The 23040-nt window shown below is 50.0% G+C and overlaps 1 protein-coding gene across 17 annotated transcripts in view; it reads left to right on the forward strand.

The window, feature by feature from the left end:
- LOC149363870 (uncharacterized) overlaps positions 1-23040 on the forward strand; it is a 234178-nt gene that overhangs the window by 181358 nt on the left and 29780 nt on the right. For 12 of the 17 annotated variants that reach the window (XM_089573838.1, XM_089573836.1, XM_089573844.1 and 9 more), the window contains 3 exons: positions 18899-19031; positions 19545-19799; positions 21933-22184. In XM_089573838.1, coding sequence (XP_089429964.1) covers positions 18957-19031; positions 19545-19799; positions 21933-22184 — 582 coding nt within the window. In that variant the 5' untranslated portion in view covers positions 18899-18956. The other 5 variants (XM_089573843.1, XM_089573842.1, XM_089573840.1 and 2 more) reach the window with 5 other exon arrangements.

Below are 23040 nucleotides of genomic sequence, written 5' to 3' on the forward strand. Positions count from 1 at the left end.
ATAAGGTTCGCAGAAGCCATCGAGACGCGAGCTCTCCCTTCCGAGGAGCGCCTTTTTTGTGGCTACTTTGTTTTTCCTTGTTTTCCGCGCTCGCCTCGGAGCGCTCGTTTTGCTGTCGCTATACACATTCGTGCATCTTGCGCGAACCGACGCAGCACTATTTAAAAAGAACGAGCCTCGCTTCGGACGACCCGCGGTCTGTTTCCCCCTGATTTGATGGGGGAACAATAGGTGGGGGGGGGGGGGGGGATTGTATTGCGCTTCCTAAGGGTGCAGCGGATGGCAGCGCCCTCTCGCTCGAAAGCGCATGCGCTTATTTCTCCTGGTGCTCGTTCCTTAAATCGCGATGGGGGTATAAGGATGCCACGGCGAAGAAACGATATAGGGGGACGGAGCCGCGATCTGTAGGATGGGAAAGGAGGTGGGAGGCGAATCATTGGGGGATGCTCTAGGGAGGGAACAGAAGTGTGCTCGTATGGAACGTCAGGAGCGCGTGGCATGCGCGGGCCCGTAATTTGCTGCAGACATCTCGGCCGCTCTCCAGTGAAGAACGCCATGCAAACGTGCGGTTGATATTCTTGCTTTAGAATGAGGAAAGAAGGAGTCCCCCCCCCCCCCCCCCCCCCCCCACCTCTCTCTTGTCCGAGATGGGGAAGATGTGCAGAAGCGGGTTGGGGGCTATATTGCCTGGGTTGCTCATAATCTTTGGCGAGTCGCTATTCTTCGGACTTGTATGTTTCAGCAGCGTTGAGCTGTTTATCCAGCGAGCCTTAGAAATTTGGGAATGAGCCTTAGGAAATAGCCTATGGGATGCGGAGGTCCACTGAACGAGAGGCAGCGCTTGCTCAGCGGTGATCTCTCATCTATGTACTTTACCATCAGCGACGAGTTCAGCTATATTTCCAACTATAGTCCAGAGTTATCTGTAGCTCAGCAGGACACGCACGCACACAAAGGCGCGCGCGCGAAATGAGTTCGTGTTCACATTGGTCGTGTTTTCATGAGCATTTGATTATTGTGAACATTCGTAGGGCCATCGGCTCCGCGATCATTGCAAATGCACACGCGACGCGCGGTCCGGAAATTGTCGCCACAGGCTGCGGTGCCTGATGTGGGCATCCGAGAGCCGCCGCACTGACGCAAAACGACGCGCGGCAGAGGCCGACCGGACCGAACGCAACAGGCTTCTCACTCGCCTCTTGAGCTCCTCGTCACCGCTACTCCGTCTTGGTGAGAACGGTGCGGCGGGAGTGGACGTATTTAGTGCGCGCCGTAAAAGCGCGGAGGAGGCGTTCGGTCTCGGATGCGATGCTATGGCGGCGGTGCAAGTGGTCGGTGGAAGTGCCGTAGAAGTGCTGGGTGTGCGCTTCCTCGACAGAAAGGGGGGGGGGGGGGGGGGGGGGGGAAGCTGGGTGTCGAGACGACGCCGCGTGTGCGTGCCTCCGAGGGCCCTTCAGCGACCGCGCCTGCCTGCCTGCCTGTCGGCCTAGCCTGGCCCCATCCTATCACGGGCCATCCTCTCTCGAGCCTGCGCGGAGTCTAATGGCTTCTTTATTATTTCGAGCCTCGCGCTGCAGTGGGGAGAGGGCTGCTCTGTTGTGCGCAGGGATGAAGGAAAGAGGGCGTCGGGTTCTCGGAGGGTGGCTTGGAGGAGGTGTGCCTGGCTGGGAGCCCCTGCTTCGTCGCCGATTTTCTTCTTCGTCTTCTCCGGTGCGCTGGTTCCTCCGCTGCTTCCCTTCTCTTCGGAAGAGAAGGACGGCGCCGGCTGTTGGGGCTGCGTGGGGTGGGGAAGCAACAAATGATGGGGCACCCCTCGTTCTCTTCCTTTCCCCTCTTTCCCTTTCTCTCTCTCCGGTCGTCTTTTCTCTCTTGTTACCACCACCGCCGCCGCGGAAATACCAAACCCGTGCAGCCTGCCAGCCGAGGGCCTTGCCTGGATTCTCTGCAGCTACGGCGCTGCTTGCGGGCCGTTGATACTTTCGTAAGGGAGAGGATAAATTTGCGCAGTGTGATATTAATGCCATTTTGTAGAACCAGTGATTGAAGCGTGTGCTATATTCTTGTGGAACATCAGTTGATAGAGGACCCCTCGAATGTATAACCGATGGCCACTGGCATTTTAGAAGCCAGGACTACCGTCGAAACTGCTACCTCTCGTCGACGCTGAAATCGGGATTCATAGGCGAACTTCGTCGTCCTCGCATGTCTTTACCGAAAAGCCCCGCCGGGACTTGTCGGGCGATGAGAACGTTATCGAGCACTGGGCAGTAAGGGATTCGTTGGATTGTATCGGATTTGGTTGCATCGCCTTTCGTTCTGGACTCGATAGATCGGTGGACGTTGGGAGATGATGGTGGCAGGTGCCACCATGCTTGGTATTTCTCTTTCTTTATAATTTTCTGAGCAGTCTATCAGATTTAACGGTATTATCTATAAAGTCGCCATTTTGCATTTATGTATGAATTGTATTCACTTTTATGCTTGACCAATTTGTAATCCTGAACTTGTATCTTAACGGCACCGCCCTGTATCTTAACGGCACCAATCTTCCACTTGCCTTCTGCTGGTGTCTACAGCAGATTCATTCACATTACCTTTGTAATCTCTGAACGCTAGGGCTCGAAGGAGAGCGACTTCCTTTATCGACATCTGGATAGACGCTGGCACATTCTAGTAAAATGTGTTCCATTGCTTATACGGATTTACCACACACACTGCACATGTGTCGTCTTGGTTAAACATCTTTTTGTAGCTTTGCGTTGTAGAGCACTCCGATCTCGCTTGAAGAGCGGACCGGTATAGGGGGGGTGCTGAGCGTCATTTGGAGTCAAATGATGCAGGTAGGTCTGAGAGTGGGTGAGCTTGCGACGTATCAGGGGATGGGAGCCTCAGGTATTGCCGTCACTTCTCTCTCTCCATCTTCGGCCCCGGTCACTCTGTGCGGTGGGTCCCGCTTGCAGTTGCGTTGCGTCGTCCCGAGGACGTGGACAAACACTTATTAAGACCCCGTCACCGCTGGCGCTCTTCTCCGCGCGGACCGTGCGGGGAAGCAAACACTTTCTTTCGCTCCTCGCCGCGGTTCTCAAATAACTCCGATGTAGCGCGCGGAGGTTCCGGAGGGAGGACGGAGCTGTCCGCTCGGGTGCTCGCAGTGGCGAGAAGGGAACGGGGGGCTCACTTGTCACTGCTGCCTACGCCCGTGAGTCTTGACCCGAGCGAGCGCTCCACGTTCTGTGCATACAGTTTGGAACGCCGCTGCTCTAAAACGCTACGCGATTGAAGTCATCGTAGGTTAGGCGGTGGGCAGTTAAGTAAACGCGCCGACCGCAAACCAAACCAGCTTGTATAGCGATAGCCGCATATGAGAGCCTTTGTTTGGTATAACGCTTGCAATACATACTGTATACGTCATAACGTAGTACCAGGTGTAACGTTGCCCCGTCTCTCGCATCCTATTCCCGTTGTTTTGACTTCAGTCTTATTGGACATTATTTGCCCGTTCTTTGCCCGTTCCTTGCTATCGCGGCGAGAAGAAAGCGTTGTTGCTGTATACAGTTACTGAATTAAAGGTGTCTCACTTCTATTCCTTTTGGGGCGACTAAGTGTTGATGCTCTGCTGATTGTGTCCAGGCGGTTGTCGTTTACCGTCGGTCATTGCATTGCAGCGAAGTTGAGTTTTGAACAAACACAGTTTTAACTGGAATTTCACTGAATATCTTGCGGAGCCTTGAGAGGAGGACTGGAATGAAGCGTATATACCAGACATTTATCGTGATTGTTGCTGCCTGCGTGGCTAAAGTTGCACTGGTGTTTCGGACATGGAAGTTCGTGCAGACTGGCGGTCATGTGTGACGGGTCCTCCTGCTGATAGTTCAGCAATGGAGACGCTGTTATGACGTGTCAAGTGCGCAACATTGTTTCGGCACTTTCACACAGTCATGAGAGTGGCGTTGCACTTAAGTATTCTGAGCTCTGCCGCGCTTGTTCTCTGTCAGTAATGCATCGTGTCACATATATGCGCGATGGCCAGCCTCACTGTGCATGCGCTGCAGGTACTTGGCCAAACCGGTCTAAACGTCTACGCAAGTACGCCTACGCTATGCTAAAACTCTCTTACAATACGAAGTACCAGCCAACGCAGCGTTGCAAACAACGCTGACGAAGGCAGCAGGCGAGAACGAACGATCGAGTCCGATGACCGAGAGCAGCCAATTTCGCGCGTCGCGGTGTTCGAGATCACACGTCGTATGAGCGCGTGTGTGCGGTCGGCTCCAAAATTCGCTTCTCTGCTAATGATGTGTCTCGTTGTACGTGGGTGCCAGAAAAAAGGTAAAGAACGGGGAAAATCGCATCTCTATATAGTGTACGAAACAGATATGGTCCGTTGTATATGTGTGAGGTAGACGGGCCGTTACACGAACGAGAAAATACGCCCTTTTCCGCCGAGCAGACGATGCATGGCGACCGCGAGCTTCATCTCGCTACGCTCTTTCGCCTGCTCGTCGTAGATACTCGCGTCATCATCTTTTTTTTTTGCTCGCTCTCATATATATATATATATATATATATATATATATATATATATATATATATATATATATATATATATATATATATAAATATATATATATATATAACGGCAGCGCCGCCGCGGTACGTCGCACTGGTGATAGATTGTGATGGCAGCGTCACCGCACTGATGCATAAATAAGGCCGCACGTCGACTTCGTTTCCAGGAGCCAAACACTGACGTCTGCTACGTTCCGCCGAGAGCAGACGACAACTTCTGCGCACTGCTTGAACGGGGGTACTATACTTTCCCTTCCTGTTTTTCTTTCGGAATGCAGGAGTTCCGCCTGAAGAGGAGGAAGGCTTTTTTTTTTTTTGCCTTACTCCTCTCTTCTTGCGCGTCGGATAAGGGTGCAAGGACGATCCAGCTAGGCCTCTCCACGCGTGACGCCCGTAGCTCCTTGTTGGTTTGGAATGGCGAGCATGCATTCAGAAGCCACCGCGCGAGAGGTCTATGACTGAGAAGCGACGTCCTTCCGAGAAAACGATATTTCGCTTGGGCGTGGGGCTCGCTCGCAGCCCGTCCTCCTCTCTTGCATTCATCCGTTTGCATTTGGCCCAACTTGCAGCAACTTGCAATATGCAGCGATAGCACTGTGGGGGAACTTCCTGTGCGGGCTCGGTGTTTCTGTCGTAGTATGTAGTGACGGGAAATTTCGGTATTATACTGTTCAAAAAAAATAAAATAAATAAGGATAGTGTCAAGCTGAACTGCATCGCCTTTCCTCTTGCGACAATGGACTTGGGGAGGCTGAAGTTTACTTTTTGAAGCTTTTGGTGTGCAGTGGACTGAGCCTTTTCCAAGAATTTTTCTTGGTATGCAGCTGTAGTGACCGCTCTTCGCTGAACCTTACCCCTAAAGAAGATCGCCACGTTTGGAAGAAACGATGCTTCAGTTCTCGCAGGATGCAGCGAAATTCGTGGAAATCGAATGAACGAGGAAAACGTGCGGTGTGGACAGTTCGGGCAGCGCAAAACACACAGACAAAGCAGGGGATAGACGTAACGCCGGTGATTTAACTGCTGAAATCTATTGGAAGGAAATGAACATATTTTTAGAAGCGTAGCTTGTTGGGCCAGTTGGTGCATGGTACATGGAGAGAGAGACCAGCAGAATAGGACGCGTACACAAGAGAAGGAATTCGACGTTGGAGGCTTAGAATTGTAGAAGCGTAGCGTGTTGGGCCAGCTAGTACAGTCCAGTCAAGCACGTGGGGACAAACTCATATGCAGTGAAGGAAAGCAAGCCCCTTATCGGGTCAGTCATTATCAAACAGGGCCGACTGACACAATGTGCACTTTTTTTGTCTAATTTAGTATATGTTTCCGGAGCTAGCAGAGAGAGATATACATCAACAAAACTTCGTGCTGGGCTAGTTGGTGTGATATAGTTGAAACTTGGTTTAGCGCAAAAGACGAACACAAAGAAAGGATTCGTGTGTGTCGTTTCCTTTCTTTGTGTTCGTATTTTGCGCTAAACCAAGTTTCAACAGCAGAGAGAGAGCCCATCTTTTTTAGAACGGCTAGTTTTAGAAGCAAGACATTCAAACACTTTTTGTTGCTGTTGTTGCCATGTCTGCAGACTTGTCTGCTATAATTGCTCGTTGTTATCCACATGCGGTGTGGCGGTTTCTTGCTTAATTAAGTTATATTATATAATACTGGGTCATATTTTCAGTGACAGTGGCTTGACGAGAAATAAAGAAAAAATATCCGGAAATGCTGCAGTTTCATGCAGTTTCCCCTCCACGTGGCAACGTGAGGAAACACTTGTTGATGATGAAATCGGGTTTCTTGATGGATTGGTGGTTCGGACTCGCAAACATTCACATTACTCGACGGCAGGAAAAGAAGGTTAACTATCTATTTACACATAAATAAACAAGAAGAAAGAGCAAGGGGAAAACTATTTACAGCATGACTGAACCGTTGATCAGACGAAATCAGCCCCCGCTTAACCCAGAGCACTTAGATTCAAGTCCTCTGTTTCCGCCCTTGGCGGGGACAGGAACCAATAATAAATCATGCGATACTTTTCATCACCAATCGATGATCAAGGAAAGGAAAATAAAGTCTTCTTCAGCTAATCAAAGACTGGGGAAAGGATATCGACTAACCAAATACTTGGGAAAGGAGGGGTTCCGAGCCAAAGTCCGAGCATACATACAAGCAGCACTGGACTCACTGCATTCCGAACCTCTGCCTTCCTCTGCGTTTCTTTCCGCACACGTGCATACGGAACACACGTATGCCTCGGGACCAATCACTAAGAAGAAAGCTGTTGCTTTGGGGTCAAGCGCCCAGTGGCAACAACAGGGTAAACAGGGACCTCTTCTGAGTACCCAAAGCTCAAACGACCCATTGGCGCCGCATCGCGTACCGATCGGCCACCGTACACCTGCGTCATCACAGTAAGCGTGTATATGAGCAGAGCGAATGACTGACACGGGGGGACACGAGAAGGCACAAAAAAAAAAAAGTCCACCGGTCACAAAAATGACGACTGCTGGCATTCAAACACTTAACATTGCTCACGGCTTGGAAAGATATCTGTGTTGGGAAGGCAAGACGGAGATGGAAGGAGCGCTCTGGCGGCGGTGCCGCCGGCAACAATAGAGCAGCCACTGAGCCTTCGTCGTGCGTTTGCGGTTCCACGAATGTGGTAACCCTTCGACCGGGGACAGGTGCACATCCCGAAGTAGCTACACCGCGCCATACATTCTGTGCTGGAGGCTGAATCGCGCATCAGAGAGTTCAGCGAACTTGTGCAGGAATGTGCAGCAGGAATGTGCAAATCAGAGCGATCACTAGTAAAGCAGAGACACCTTTCCTGCATTCAGCTGTCGTGATACATTAACTTTCTCAACGCCAGATGACTTGAGAGCATTACAAAGGGGTTTTCGGCTTCACTTTCGAATACTGCTGGACCAACCAGCTCCACGACGGCTGCTTCAGAGGCCGTATATCTACAGACTCGCGCTTCTCCCGGCTGACACGGCAAGTGCCTTGCTCTTCCCGTCCGGACCCAACACCAGCAAGGCCCTTCGGTCCCTCCTTGCCTTCCTGGAGGACACGGGCTTGGACAGCTATTGCTAGTCCTCGGCGGCTGATGACAGCGACGGCGCCTTAAAGACGCTCCTCTTTCCCTCCCCTTTATTTCCTTCTTATCCCCTCTACCTATCCTCCTCCCTATCTGCACGCCGGCAGTGGTGGTGGCGATAACCCCTCTGTAATGCGAAAGCCCTGAGGGTAAAATAAATGAAATGAAATGAAAGTCGCAGGCCCGTGCTAGTTTCCTTTCCTCTTCCTTCATGCACTTACTACTTACTACTACTACACGCACGCACTGTCGTCAACATCAGCAGCAAGATTCTGGGACGTCGCTGCGTATCCGTATCCAGCAATTTTGAACAATGGCATTTTTCAACCGGAAATTGTTTATGAAAGCAATTTTTTTTTTCAGAAATGGCAAGATTTCACTATAACAATCAACACACACGGTGTTTCACCTCAGGCTTTGCACAGTGTTTAAAAATAGGCTTTTTGAGTTAGAAGAGGGCTTTTTTCGGCGCATAGCATTGCCAGCGATGTAGTGCATTAGAATACAAGTAAGACGTGCTAACTAGCAGTCTGGTTAACTAGTCTGGTTAACTAATACTGAATAGTTACTTTTTTAACTATTGCTTTTGGGCTCCTTAATTATTGAGAGGCGTGTTGCCCACGCAAGTAATATCCATATCAGTTTTCAGAATTTCGAAAACGCGGTTACCCTCAGCGCTGTGTGCCTACATCGGGCCAAAATGCATGCGCTTTCGAGAACCCTGCAGGCAAAGCAACATCTCCAGTGCACGTAACTCGTCGAAACAGCCAAAATTCGTTGCGCCACAGGGCCGAGGTTTACCGCCTTTTCGAAATTCTAAAAGCTGATATCGTTATAAGTTACTGTGGGCTACACACGCCTTTTTATAATTAAAAAGCGTAACCATAATAGTTAAAAGTTAACTATTCAATATTAGTTAGCTAGCCTGCTGGTTAGTACGCCTGAGCTATATTCTGATGTACTTCATCAGCCCTGACAAATATGCAAAAAAAAAATCGCTCTTCTAACTCGAAAAGCTTATTTTTAAAAATTGTGTCAAGTCTTAGATGAAACACCCTGTATAACATCTCCCCAAGCTTGCATTTTTCTGCTATTAAAGGTGCCCTGCGACGTAGATAAAGCATGGGGTCTTTATTCTTTGTATGCAGAGTAAGGGACATTGTAAGTCCCGAACGCGCAATGAGATCACCGAAATCATAATATTTGATATTTTAATCTTCGCTAGAAATGCTTGTTTCGAGCCGATGGTGTCTCAACGCGGCGGCCATTTGCGGCAGCGGAAATGAGGTGGCATCCAGATAGGGCGCTGCATTTCTCATTGGTTGGGCGTCCAGTTTGCATATTGTTCCTTTATACTTGCGAAATGAATCCAAAATATTATGTCTCTGAGCACTGAAAGCTTTTTGCATGCCACAAAAACTGGAAAGAAGCAGGGAAAGCGAACGAAAACTAACAAGAATACAGCTAGGGGCGACACTTTCCATTCCGCTTCAAACCTTGGTGGCGGCTAGGGCTGTTCAAAAAACGTTGGCTCAAAACAGAAAGCGCGCACGTCGAGACCGGCCGTGACCATACCAAGACGGCAGCGAAAAAAAAAGCCTGTCGACACAGTCGAGTGGGGGGGGCTACTGCCCACAGCCTTCCACTCCGACCTAAAAAGGAACTTCGGGGAGCTTCCTTTGTTGTTAGTCACCCCTGCCCTGACTACGGCGTCGCGTACACGGGGGGCAGACGCCGTCAAAATGCTCGGCTGTCTACAGCCCCGACAAAGCAACAACTGCATGCATGCTTCCGCTGCGTGTGCGCTAGGTGCGGTTCTGATTGGTAGCGCCCAATCTCGGCACTGGGTGAGTGAAATGGGCGAGTGAGGTGCGTTTTAGTGTGAGCTTTTCATTTCGAATTTTCAGAGTGGAATAACTTTCGTTTGCATGCTCCGATTTCAATAATTCTTTTTGCTCTGGTCTCTGGAAAGCATGACGAATCTATTTAACGATATTAACTGGTACCGAGGAAATCATCGCGGGGCCCCTTTAAGGTCCTTGCTTTCGTCGAAAACGTTCCTCAATGGTTTTCTATGGCACTGTTAACTACTCCGTGCGAGTGATGGAAAAGCTTTAAGAGAAAGGTTTTGTTGCGCATCAGAAGAATGGACCATTACCTTCAATATTTTCGTGCCAGTGCCTTACAATATATTCCAGTATAAGGAATATGTTCAGGGATGCTGAAATTGAGTCCACTTGACGTCTTCCATTTACTTCGGCTATCTCAGACCGTTTAGTTCGTGACTCCATTTCATCCGCCTCTGAAGATTACGAGTGCATCGGGCCGAACACACACGGCAGCAGCTGCTAGAAGTGTTATTGATTCCGGGCCAGTGCGACTCCCACGTTCAGGATCGCCGAACCGCGAATTCCTCCATGACAGAAATAGTCCGCATTGCTGATTTATTTTTCTTGCTACCTCAACAAGAAGCTAATCACGAGACGAAATTATAAGCTCAAGAATTTTGATGCAGTCAAACATTAAAAGCTAATAAGTGTTTTGATCGCTGTGCTCTCAGCATCCTGTAAGTGGTCAGACGAGCCCACAACTTTGACGTGGATGTTGCGAATCCACTTTAACTACTCAGCACTTTGCGGTCGCTTGTGTGCATCAACCTAGTTACCAAAACAATATATCCTCTCTAAGCATGAGTCACCCAGGTGAAGTGCATTCAAGAAGCAATGTGACTTAATATTTTATTGCGAAAATTTGTTTTTCGCATAAATTTTGATTTTCACTTTCTTAGGTGATTCTAGCTCCCTGCACTGGTCGTCCGTACTTGCTGTTCTAGGCAGCCTAACATCGGCGCCGCCGTTCTGTGACAATGGCGCGTGCTGGCACATTGTAGGATTATGCCTGGTGGTCTGGTCATCTCAGCGGACCGCATGTACCAACCAAAAATGTTGTTCGGTGTTGCCACGGTAGACAGCGCCACCATACGGGCGTGACTTTTTGCTTATACGGTGCTTTGAAGGCGACCGGGGTTACTGCTCGGTTTCGCTAACGATATATGTGTCGCCCACTAGAAATCGCGCTTAGCCGTACACGACAGCTCATCCTTTGCTTGCCGCCGTGAACACTCCCTAATGACGGAACAGCGAAACGAACGGAGAAAGTTGCACGGTCGATTATGTCTGCTCCCTGCATCCTTCCAGCCTCGCTTTCTTGGGCGGCAGCAGTTGCCGCTTTCTGCGCACGGTACAGCGCACGCGCCAAAACATTTTGACGGCGTCAGAAGGGCGCGTTCCGGCCCTTAGCCCCCCGGCGAAGAAAAGACAAAAATGAAAAGAGAGAACAGGGGCTGTGGGTCGGTCGTCCTCTGGAGGCTAGGCCCGTAATTTGACTGCAATCAAGCAAGCGCGCCCGGTCGCCTGTGTGCGCAACCGCCATTCGTCTCCCCTCCTCTGCCGCGTTTCTCTTTCCCCATCCGTCGGGCTATCGGGTTGTACCTTGGACCCCGCGACACACCCAGGGTTGGGGCGACAGGAACACAACGCACACCCCACTGCCGCCGAAGCGGGGGAAGCGCCAGCTTGCATTTGCAGCAGCCTCTCAGAAGTGCACAAAATGCGGACAACGCCCTTGGCATTCTCTCTGCTTTCCTCTCTCTCTCTCTTTTCCCGCCGCCGCCCCCTCGAGCTTTCGCACCCCCCCTTTCCATGCGAAGTGGTCTCTCCCAAGGTCGCGCATGCGTACTAGCTCGCGCGCTGTCTGTTCGCGGAAGTGCGCTCGCTCCCTCCGGGGCAAAGTGGTTTCGTCCAAGGTCGCGCATGCGCGGAAGTCAGATTGCTGTCCGCCTTGCCGGCTCTGGGCCCGATAGCTGGTTTGCTTGCAGGCAGCAGCGGCGCTCGCCGGCGTGTGTGCGGTTTGCAACGGCTGACCGCTTTCGGCAACGGTTTACCGACGGACCTGTCTGGCGAGCGCAGCGGGGAATGACCTATCGCTTCGTCTATCTTCGCCGTAGTCTGAGTGCGTCGCTCGTTTGGCTCCTCTCCGGAAATAGTAGGCGACTGTCGTTCCCTGATACGGTGCAGCTCCCATGGTGAAACTTGCTGGGTTGCGGCAAACTGCGGCGCGCGCGTCTCCCCGCGGCATCTTGATGGTCATTAAAAGCGGACAACCGCGTGCCTCCGTGAACACGTGGTTTCCGCTGCACGTACGGAGCTGTCCCCTTATATGGAATGGCGTTTGAAAACTCGACGGAGGTCACCGAGCGCCGTCATTTTGCTCCGTCGATTGAGGCTGGCGGTGTATGCTGTGATTCGTCAGATTACGTCCATTCCGTCATTCATTTAGCGCACGAATGTCTTCGTCGTTACGCGGTTCGCATTCTTCCGGCTCTCGAGGGCGTGTGACAGTTTTTTAAGAGTAACAATGAAACCTATCTCTACAGTTAAATCTAGGCGTTACTTTACGCATTGTATTGAAGGTGAACTGGCGATCTTACTCGTTAAAAAACTAGTCAGGAGTGTCATGAACGCATTTATGTACTGTCACCAGCCATCTGTATGTTCTGCTGGAACAGTATTATGTTGCACTGTCTCCTGGAGCCGCAGCTGCTACATCGCAGCATAATGAAGGGAGTAAGCCTTGTGTTGGCCGCATTGTCGTGCGTTGTCAATCAATCAACTTGCGAATTTCTTTATTGGCTTATTGATTTGGGCCAGAGCAGTAGTGTGGACATTTTCTTATGGGGGTACCGGCGGTGTTATCCGTACCTTGTTGCATGAAGCCATCGTTCCTGTACGCATCAAGGCGCGAGTGTCAACACGTGTCGTGTCGCATGCTGTTCACAGCTCCACTGATAACTGGGTAAAAAATTGAGGTCGACAGCTTATCTACTCGGCTCTAGGAACATGATGTGCATGCCCATTTGCAGCAGCTCTGTTTCGGTATCATCGCCATCAAAGCTTACAATCTGGCCTGCACACTCATGTTTATCAGACGTTTGGCAAACAGTGCGATGTAGTAGAATCACTGCTGGAATGATGTAAAGCTTTCTACGTTTTTGCCTGCCTTACAGAGCGTTCGCCGAAAAGGTTCGAACTGTGGCACACGGTTTTGCAGCGCAGTGAACACACGATTATATGTAGTTGAACTGGGAGATTTGATTAGATGTATTTTTGTAGATTTTTTAAAAATTGGCTATGTCTTTAAAAAAAGCTGTCGCACTTAATATGAGTTATGCACGATCTGTGGCGGGAGCTTAGTTCTCGAATGAATTAATGAACAAAATTGTACCTCACCCTTTACAAGAGTAACTGCCAATTTTCCATAGAAATTGCGACTCTATGTACACCATGGTGTGGACATGTCAAAAGAACTCAAACATAACCAGCGTACAAAAACCCTCTGCAGTGCTACATGCTTAATCCGATTAAGCCGTGGCTGTTCCCCATTCATCAGCCACCCCTTGGGATTCCACACTAGCTGGTCCAAAGGGATCAGTCAAGGGTCGACATCATTGGCTGGAGGGGCTCTTTTGAGGGGCATCTGCCGCTTCCTTCTTGAGTTGTATTCGACTATAGCCGTAGATGCAGATAACAAAGTACGCTAAATGTCTGTGGAAGTTTGGCGCTCTTTGTGAAGGCGCATTGATTTACTATTGTGAAGAACCTTTAGCTGGCTCACTTCGGACGCGTTGCACGTCATACTGAGCGCGGCAGTGCATTTTTTTTGTGTGTGTGCATTTTACCACACAGTCGTTGTAGTTTTCTCGACATAACCGAAGTTGTCGCTGTGAGTTTTGCACGAAGGTCCTGGGATTAAAGACAATTTGCATGCCCTATATTGGGGTGTCGTGGGTTCGACTGTGCACTAAGCTGAGAATTGCGCTCCCCCTCGTCTTCGCTGTTCTATTACATGGGCATGTAACAATGTCCGAATGCGTACAGACATGCATCCGGTTAGCATTCGATTGTCTGTCTGGTGTTTCCGGGTGATTGTGGTGGCGAAAAACTTTTGTCACTCTCATGCAATAATGCGTGAAGACTTCTCCGCGGAGTGCGGCCAACTGCCCGTGAAGGAAGGATCGAAATGTTTGAGTGCTGCCGGGCACAGGGAGAAGTATCACGGCCTCGCGACGCATTGCGTCATTCATTAATATCTTTCTTTAATTTCTTTGTCATCTATTGCACCTTCTCTACCATCCCTTTCTGCCTTGGAACCCAACGTCCGCACTGTGGTGGCCGATCGGCGGGCAGTTCCGTTTCAGTGTCTCAATTTTTTTCTTCTTGCGTAGTAAAGCAATCGTTTTCAACTGCAATGCCTCAAACTACAAGCACCGCTGATAGACACGGCCCTCCGTGTCGGAATGCCGATGGTAGCAATTAGAACGGCACGTGGTGTAGGAGAGATGTCCACACGGCGAGGAGTGAACACTCCAAGAAAAATTTGGCAAGAGGGTGGGCACTGACTAGAGTGGGGGAAAGAAAAGATAAAGGAGGCGAGGGCGAAGAAAAACGGGGGCGACTGCGGTGTTTCGTTTCGTAGCAAGCAAGCCCCTCCCAGCGTCGTTCGCCGATGGCGGAATAAATAACAATCGTTACCTCATATCGAGGACGACGCCGCTGCCGGTCCCCACACGCACGCCGCGAGCACGTGGGCGCCTTGCGCTCGCAAGGAGGAGAGGGACCGAGCGGCGAGCGGGCGCCGCGACCCGAGAGCAGCAGCAGTAAAGATGTGCCGGAGACGGAAAACAGACGCGCTGCGCGCGCGAAGGAGACGGAAGTGTAGGAGGGGCCGATACCACCGCGCCGATGCTCCTTTTCTCGCCGTATCTTTTTTCTTTCCGGGAATTTATTTGTTTTCTATGCTCTTTCCTTTTTTTTTTCTTGGCGAAAGATTGAAGATTAACGGAAGGGAAGCTCGAGGCAGGAAAAAAAAAAGAGCTCGCTTCCAGCCCTCGCGTCGTTTCGAGTCTGTCGATCGACCCTCTCGCAAGCGCGCGCGCGCGCTTGTGCGAGCCATTTCCCTTCGCCCTGTCCCCTGCAGCGGAGCCCGGCTCGCCCTCTTAATTTCGGTTTTCCTCATTTAGTTTACGGCGCCCCCTTGGTCTCCTCCTCGCTCCTCTCTCCTTCCACGCTCTCCGCAGTTGTCGCCTCTCTCTCTCTTCCCTCGTCACCGCCTGCTCGCTTTTTTTTTTTCTTTCTCCCTCAACACTGGCATCGTTTGGTTGCGGTTCAGCGCCAGCCTCTTTCGTCGTTGATGGTTTTTTTTTTGTTTATTTCCTTCTCGTTGCACTCTAGCCGCTTTTCCCCCCTCCACCTCCGTCCGTCGTTTCGAGCGGCTTGTTTCCCCCCATCCCTCTTCCCTTTGGAAATGACGTTGATTATTGGAAGGCGAGTCGCGCGGCCCGAAGGACGCCCCAGGGCACGAAGCCAACTAACGAAGCCTGCGCCGCTCCCCGCCGGCCAATGGGGGGTGGGCCCCGACGCGTGACGTCACACCCGACGCAGTAGGCCAGAAGCCGCCGGTGGGACGGCTGGCTGCCGCCGCCGCCGGCGCCTGACACGTTTCATACTCATTCCCCCCCACCACCACTCCTTTATTACGTAGGCTGCTGTTTTCTTCTTTTCGCCCGCTCCGGGTCCGGCTGTATCGCATGGCTGCGTCGTGCCGGTGCGCGTAGCTACCCGTCCCTCTGCATAATGCAGGTTTTCCGAGAGCGCACGCTCCCTAATGATAAGCCGTGGACCTTGGCAACGAACGGGCGGGACCAAAGCGTGCGTGTGCGCTTGTATCGGTGAGATTCGGCGCGCAGGCTGGTTGCTGCTGTTTCTGTTTTTTTTTTTTCACTCACCACTCCCTTTGCGCTATCCGCTTCAACTTCGCCGCATTGGCACCTTCTCTGATTTCTTGCTTCTTACTTTTTTTGGTGCTGCGATTTTTCTCTCCTTTTGCAAGCTCGTAAGGCAGGGCTTTCACAGTTAGGTTTGCCTGTGCTTGTTGGATCTGGAACACAGAGTACATGTGACTGCCAAGTTTTCGCAGTACCCGGCATAGAATTGAGTTTGGGAAAAGTCGACGGGTTGTCCCAGCCGATACCAGTGTCAGTGTCCTCACGACTTATCTGACGCTTCGCTGTAGTTCTGCACTTGTCCGGCAGTGCCTTTTGTGGAGGTAAAGTTAGTCACACGCATATTTCTGATAAAATAGCTTTCAAAAACAAACATTTCTGAGCTCCTTAGCGTCAGCATCAAGCTGGGCGTATGCTAGCCGGGAAAAATTCTTTTCCCCGCATTATGCCTTCTCTGAATTCTTTCAAACCATCGAGCACGTAGTCAGCATTTTTTTTTTTTTTTTCGGAAGAGGCCCCGTGTGACTTCTTGTATGGGAGGGGTGGATGGCTGAGCGACGATGCATGCCCCAATAAGAGCCGCAAGAATACAGCTTTTTTTGTCAAGAGTTTACGCTATGCTCAGCCCTGAAAAGTTTTCAGCAAAATAGACCGCTCCTATGCGGCTCAGAGAGCTCTAATATATTTGTATATAGTAGCACTTTGTGTTGTCCAGCGGGCCATGGAACACTTGAAAAATTAAGGGGTCACAACTTTTACGCTGTCTTCATGAAATTCACTGGTAGTTTCGGTCTCTGACCCGACGTAACTACGTACACACACACACAAGCATGAACGCCAGCTTCCTTGCGACAAGACGCGAAAGGCTCCGGTGGCAGTGTCGGTGCCTCCATCTATCAGTAGGCATTTAAAATAGGCAAGCAGTAGAAGGCCTGGCGCCATCTATCTTTGCTTCAATCAGTTAGTTTTGCGAATTTAAATCGTTCCTCGGCGCACCCGTCTTTTCCTGGCTCTGCACTGCTACTTCTTTTACCTCGGCGCCGAAAACGTGCCTTCGTATCACTTCTCGCCATCTCAGACGCATAACCCAGGCGTGAAAGACCTCGACTATCGCACAGAACGATCGCTAAATACGTTCTTAATGTTCGAAGTGCAGGGCGACGCCGTCATAAATATCCGGCGCTACGTCTTGGGGGCTTAATTTCCTTCGGATAGCAAAAAAAAAATGAAGCGAGGTGGAGGGAAGGTGGGGTAATGCGCAAAAATGAGCGCACTCCTGGTCGTCAGTAAAAATACGGGCGAACGAACTTAATCTGAGAAAAAAAAAAAAGAAGCACAAATAAACTAGGCGAAAGGAACAAGACAAGACGAATGTAAGGACGGAAGAGGACGTCTAACTCGTACGCATTATGCATGCAGAGAGCAGTGCGAACCAGATGCCGGGTCTGCAAAGTCATTAGCGTCATTAGCGAGCCGTTAAATCCCGCATGAATTTCGGCTAGTAACGGCACGCAAAAAAGCGGAATATAGAACTCTTGCTGCCTGCAGGAAGATTTGGAAGTCGGGGGAAAAAAAAAACGAACTTTGTCGAATTAAGAGGAAGAGAAAATGAGAACACAGGGCATTTGGGCGGTGTGATGAAGGGGAAGCTCGGGAGGCAAAATTTAGCGTTGCCAGATGGCGTTGTTTGCGCTGCTGTGCCGGTCGAAAGCAGCGCACGAGGCGAAGCCAATCCAAGCATGGGAACCGAAATAAAGACAAGAACGAAGGCGAAAGAGCAGGAGATAAACACAAAGAGAGGAGAAGGGAAGGAAGATGGATCGGCGGATAGATAGATGAAAGCACGAGGGGGAAGGGCTGCTTTTGAAAGGGCGAAAGATGAAAGGACGATTGCTGGGGCGATGAGCGAGAGAGAAGAAAAAGAAATGGATAAAATCGGAAGAGGGTGGGAAAGGAGAAAGGAGAATAGCGTACAAAAGGGAGCTGCTTTGCTATTGGCTCAAACCTCCTTTCTCTTGGCGCTGTGGGCGGAGCATGGCGCGGCGAAAAATCCATTCGCTCCCATGTTGCGAGGGCGATGGGGCTCGCTTGGGGCGGTGTGGGGAGCTCTTTAATTTGCGGCGCAACGAGAAGAGGTGGTGCGCACGGCTTTCTTTGTTTAGTCCGTTCGTTCTTCCCCTGGCTTATCTTTCCTTCTCCCTTCCTTCGTGTGACCCTACCTACTTCATCCGAGCGGCACGGCGAAGCGAGCGAACAGCCGGGTTGTCTGGCGTTTCCACATAGGTCGGCCCCCTCTCCCTTCTTCCTGCGTTGCTCGGCTCGCGCGACGAATCCAATATCGCTGCTGCATTTTTGCTTGCCTGCTTGCTCGAGCGAGGAATGAGCGAGCGGCCGTCCTTTTCTTCTTTTCGCATATTTTTGTTTTTTTGGAACGCCGGTTGCACCGAGACAGTATACCGAAGCAGCGAGATTTACATGAAGCCAGCTACTATGCCTACCCACCGAGCACCGCCGAGCGTATGACACCCGACGTCGCCGAAGTTGCATGACGACGTAGTCGCGGCAAGTACCGTCGCCGAACGCACACGATGCCGTGATGTCAGTATGACGCGCGATGGCTGTGGTAGCTGCGCCAGTCGAATAAAATGCGGCGTATGTGTGTGCCGCGTGTGAGAAGTCGCAAGCGGCGAAATGCGAAGCCGTGCTTTCGCCAGCATGGCGACGACGAAGGGGAGTTACTGATTGGATGCTTGTCCGTCGATCGATGCGGGCTGTCGCGAGTTGGGATTGGAGCGAAGGAGCGTTTTCTGACGATGCGCATTTTGGTGCGCACGCAGGTTTCATGCTTGGAGGGTGTGTACTCCTCATGCGTTGTTTTTGTGCAGTCAGTGCTCGGGAAAACTGAATGGCTATTTTAGCTATAGCGCGTCACCGCAGCTTCGTTAACAATGCTGTTTACCGTGGTCATGCGTTGCTAGACCCCAATTCGGCACGCTATAAATTTTTGCTTTGTGTTTTTTTTTGTCACGCATGCGCGAAACATTGGTGTGAGCAATACTTTGTGTGCAGCCTTTCCTTATGGAAGGATAGTTGCAGCAGTTACCTCAATGACCCTAATTGGAACAGTAAGGACTAATAATTTACTGTTTTATTTTGTGGAAGAGTGCAGGCCTGACAGAAATTGTTGAGTAATCAGCTACCAACAAGTCACAGTTCATCGCAACTTAATTTGCCAGTCAATTTTGCCACTGGTTCACAGCATTTTTTAACTTATTTTCCACTGATCAAATCCGTATTCAACCACAAGGGTACTCTGTTTTCACTCTAAAGAGATAATACCCCTAGCCAGCAAGAGTAACTTCCCTTGTCTCTTTTCCTCTGTCCTACAGAGGGCGGAAGATGGTGACAGCAGCGTAGTGACGACTTGGTGGACGTGCTGCATCCGAGATGGTTTCCACACAGACCGCCATGCCGCCACCTGCCCCACCGCCCACTGTGAGCTCGCCCATGAACGTTCAGCAGGTTAGTCTGGCAATAAGATTTTCAATGAAGCCAGTCAGACTGACATCATATTTTTCGCAATTGCTTTTTTTGCACCAACTGTGTGCAGCAACGGTTGCATCACTTGGCTTGTTTCCTGGAAGCGTGAATATACTTCTGCACATTCTCTGTTTTTGCATAAGCTTACAATGCAACGTATGTTAATCCGTGTTTGAGCAGTAATTTTTGCTTGTTGTTTGCAGTGATTGAAGTTGTACGTTCTGTAGAGATTGTGGCGCTTTACATTGAATCAACGTCTAATGTAGTGAATGTAGATAGTGTTGGTGTCTACAGTACTGCACATTTGTTGTATTTGAAACTGAGATGGAAGCCAGAGTTGCTTTAATCTTAGGCTTAGCGAGAATGCTTGACTCTGCTTTCTGATGCTTTGAAGTGTGGCAACATGGCTTTTGCTTGTCTGCTTAACGCTAAGTTGCAGGAAAGTGTGAAGGCAGTTCTGCATGGTTTCGATCTTATTCCCTGCTGTTCATGCAGCAACAACAGCAGCAGCAGCAGACCCAGCAGCAACAGACACAACAGGTCGTGGTCAGCTCGCAGCCCACTTTGGCATCGACAACTTCAGTGGCTGTGACCCAGGTTCCGAACCACGTCACGATGACGACCAGTGCGCATCTGCAGCCGCAGCAGCCACAGTCACCTCTCGGAGGCCCCATGCCTCCGCACTCGTCCACGTGCACTGTCATTCCTCAGCAGGCTATGCAGAACATGACGCAGTCCCAGTTGCAGCCGGTGAGTGGTCACTGCCGTGAAATCCAGCTTGTCTTGGCAGAATCGCGCAGGCTGAGAGTTACAAAGTCCCGATTGCATTGACATCTCTTGAGAGTCGAGATGTACCGACTTGGGACTTGTTTTTTCCTTGTGTGTCAGTTCAGCACAGCTCAATGAATTCATGCAGACTCATATTCACTCGGACTGTAATGAGCTCACACTCACACGCAAGTTTGGGCCAAGTGAGTGATAGTGAGTCAGCCTACCCAGTTTAGTGTGCCATTAGCGACAGGTATTTAATGCACTTACCTATACTATCAGCGTCAAATGAAATGCAAACAAAACACCTGAAACGCGAGCACAAAAATTCAAGCATATTAGAGGCTGGAGGTGAAATACAGGCGTGGGCTATTAACATTTCAGAAGAGCGGTATTTTCGGCTTCGATGGCAAAATCAACTGCTCGTGTATTTTGCCTCCCTAGTATAATATCTGCGAGTTGAGCTGTTCGCGTTTCAATTGGCTTGTTCGCGTTTCATTTGACGCTGATAGTACATGCCAGAAGCAAAAGAACAGCCATTGTACTAATTTACGAATGTATGCAGCCACCATGAAAAGTTGTGCAGAAGTGTTGCAGGCTGCTTTCGTGCTGGCCATGTACTTTCATCCATAGGTGATGTCTTTCATATCTTGACTTTATTGCTCACTCACCACACACCACTGACTGATAACTGCGTGTCTGTGTGTGGTTCAGCTGTCAGCAGGTTAACTGCAGGGATATGCTATATGGCTCAGCATTTTTGAGGGCCCTGATCAAAGCTTAGAGTGTGCAGCTAGGTTTTAGTGTTCTGTAGCTTTATCAGATGATTACAGGTATCTTTTTGATCAAATTTTTGTTTTCAGTCCTGGCTGTCCGTGTCTTTTTGCACTAGTTACTATGTCTGGATCCAGTAACCAACTAGGCCATTTAAGAGCCTTAGATAATGGTTAAACTGGCCTGCTCCTACATCTTGTTCACTGCAGAAGCCTAATAAATATGTTTTGCTCAGTGGCACAGCAGAGTGTGATGAGTACTTTGGGAAGTGGTGACTTTACTGTGATGCAAGACGTAAGAATGGTTGTGACCTCAGCTTGATACCACAGTTAGATTCCTTTTGCGCTCATGTTGATACGCATGTTCTACACACATGTCCTGTAGCCACGCTTGCTCCTGTGCCATCCTTCTTTGCATTATTGCATATGTGTGCAGGAGAAAAGCCAGGCTTGCTCTGAAATGTGGGAGCTTGGGGACTTCCGACATTAGCACTCAATCATTGGATCCCTCCCCGGCCGAAATTTTTTCAGCTGTTTCATGCAATCTGATGCCACTTGTCATTGTTCTGGAGCGCTTAGTTTCAGTAGTGAGGATACATGCATAGTACGCAGGTGCCACCCAATGCTCAAGGTCGTGAAATCGAAGAGAACTGTCAGTTTGCACAGAAAAATGAATTTTGTTGTTACTTCTAGAATTAAATTGAAAATGCCTTATGGGCATGATCTGTCCAGTGGAAAACTGTTTCAAACAAAGGAAAAAGTTTGAGAGAGAGAGATAAAGAGAGGGGGAAAGGCAGGGATGTTAACCACAAAGGTTTCCGGTTGGCTACCCGGCACTGGGGAAGGGAATGAGGGGATAAAAAGGGAAGAGAAGAGAGAAGGAACGAGAGACAAAGTCACAATCTAGCAAGCAAGGCAGTCTCTCGGAAGGACAAAACAGTGCCTTATGAGCCTTGATGGTAGTCGGCTGTTGTGGCCACGGGCCGAGGATCTTGGGCTCTGTGAAAGGGCGGGGATAATCGTAAAATGTTGGGCAGATTCGGTTCACAGATCCCCAGAATGGGAAGCGGTTGTGTCTGAAATCCGGGACTGGAGCCCGCGGGCATTCCACTGAGAAATAAAAGCTTGTTTGACTTTCTTCGGAAAAGTTTGAATTTCATTAACACTAATAAGGGAGCAAACATTGATTGAATGCGGGTAATGTGCTTTTTCATATTGGCGCTCCCTACACTACCCATCAGCTGGCAGAGTTAAAAGCTGTCGCAACTGTCTCTACCTGTCCCTTAGCTGCTTTGCATGGCAGACATTCTGATGATGAAGGTTTTCTGCCTGCAACCTGCAGGTGCAAGTGATCCAGCAGCAACTGCCCAACCACGCCTACCTGCCGCAGCTGTACTCGGGGCAGCAGCATATGCTGCTGCCCGGCAACCTGGCCATCCAGCAGCACAGCATGGGGGCGCTGCAGGGCCTCAACTTGCAGCTGCAGAGCAAGGCTCACGTGGATCCGACCAAGCAGGGCACGGCAGGTGCACCGCACGCGACCGCTACCATCATCCCGGCCGTTTCCATTGCAAGTGTCACCCCAGGAGCTAAGGTGACGACCCTGCCTCTTTCCTTACCCATTGCCATGAGAAATGTAAAACCTTACATAGTTTCCCACATGTACCGAGAAGTAGGGATGTGCGAATATTCGAAATTTTCGATCGAATATTATATTTTTAGTATTCGTATTCGATTCGAAATCCAAGTATTCGTGTTGTCTCGAATATTCGACTCGACGCGAATATTCGTATCTAGCCGAATATACATTGTGAGCACCGGCGTTCATTTCGGTCCGCAAGCCCTATCGACAGAGACATAACAACAAGGCGGCGCCCAGAGCAATGCGCAAAAATTTTTCCTTCCTCCAAGGGCCATGCCGTAGCTGACTGCGCTGGTGAGCTCCTTTGTGGGTAAAACTGCGAAGCTGGTATAGTCAGAGCTGTGCACGAAATACCTCGCAATACGTGCCAGTTCAGTGCCAAGTGAGAGGGCATTTTCTGTGGCTGGAGAAGTCGTTTCAGCTAGAAGGGAAGTACTTCTGCCTGACTATGTGGAACAGCGGGTTTTCCTTCACTGCAACCTTTTATGTTCATCCCAGCAACACGCGTTTGTGCTGATGGCAAGCTAGCCTTATTCAATGCTGCGATACCAGCCATCTTCTCTGATATTTCCACTCTTCTAAGAATAATGTTCGAGGCTGATAATTTTTTGTGCAGCCACACACACCTTTTGTGTTCATTTAATCATCGATAGTTTAACTGTGATGTTCTTGGGTGCTCAAATAATGTTTTGTAGTGGTTAAATGCGTCTGTCCTTGATTATTCGATGTTCGATTCGATATTCGGAACCAAGTATTCGTATTCGATTCGTATTCGAAAAATTTGATATTCGCACACCCCTACCGAGGA

The sequence above is a fragment of the Amblyomma mixtum genome, chromosome 2 (genome assembly GCF_055824585.1).
Source record: "Amblyomma mixtum isolate Tamu chromosome 2, ASM5582458v1, whole genome shotgun sequence".
Classification (NCBI taxonomy): Eukaryota; Metazoa; Arthropoda; class Arachnida; order Ixodida; family Ixodidae; genus Amblyomma; species Amblyomma mixtum.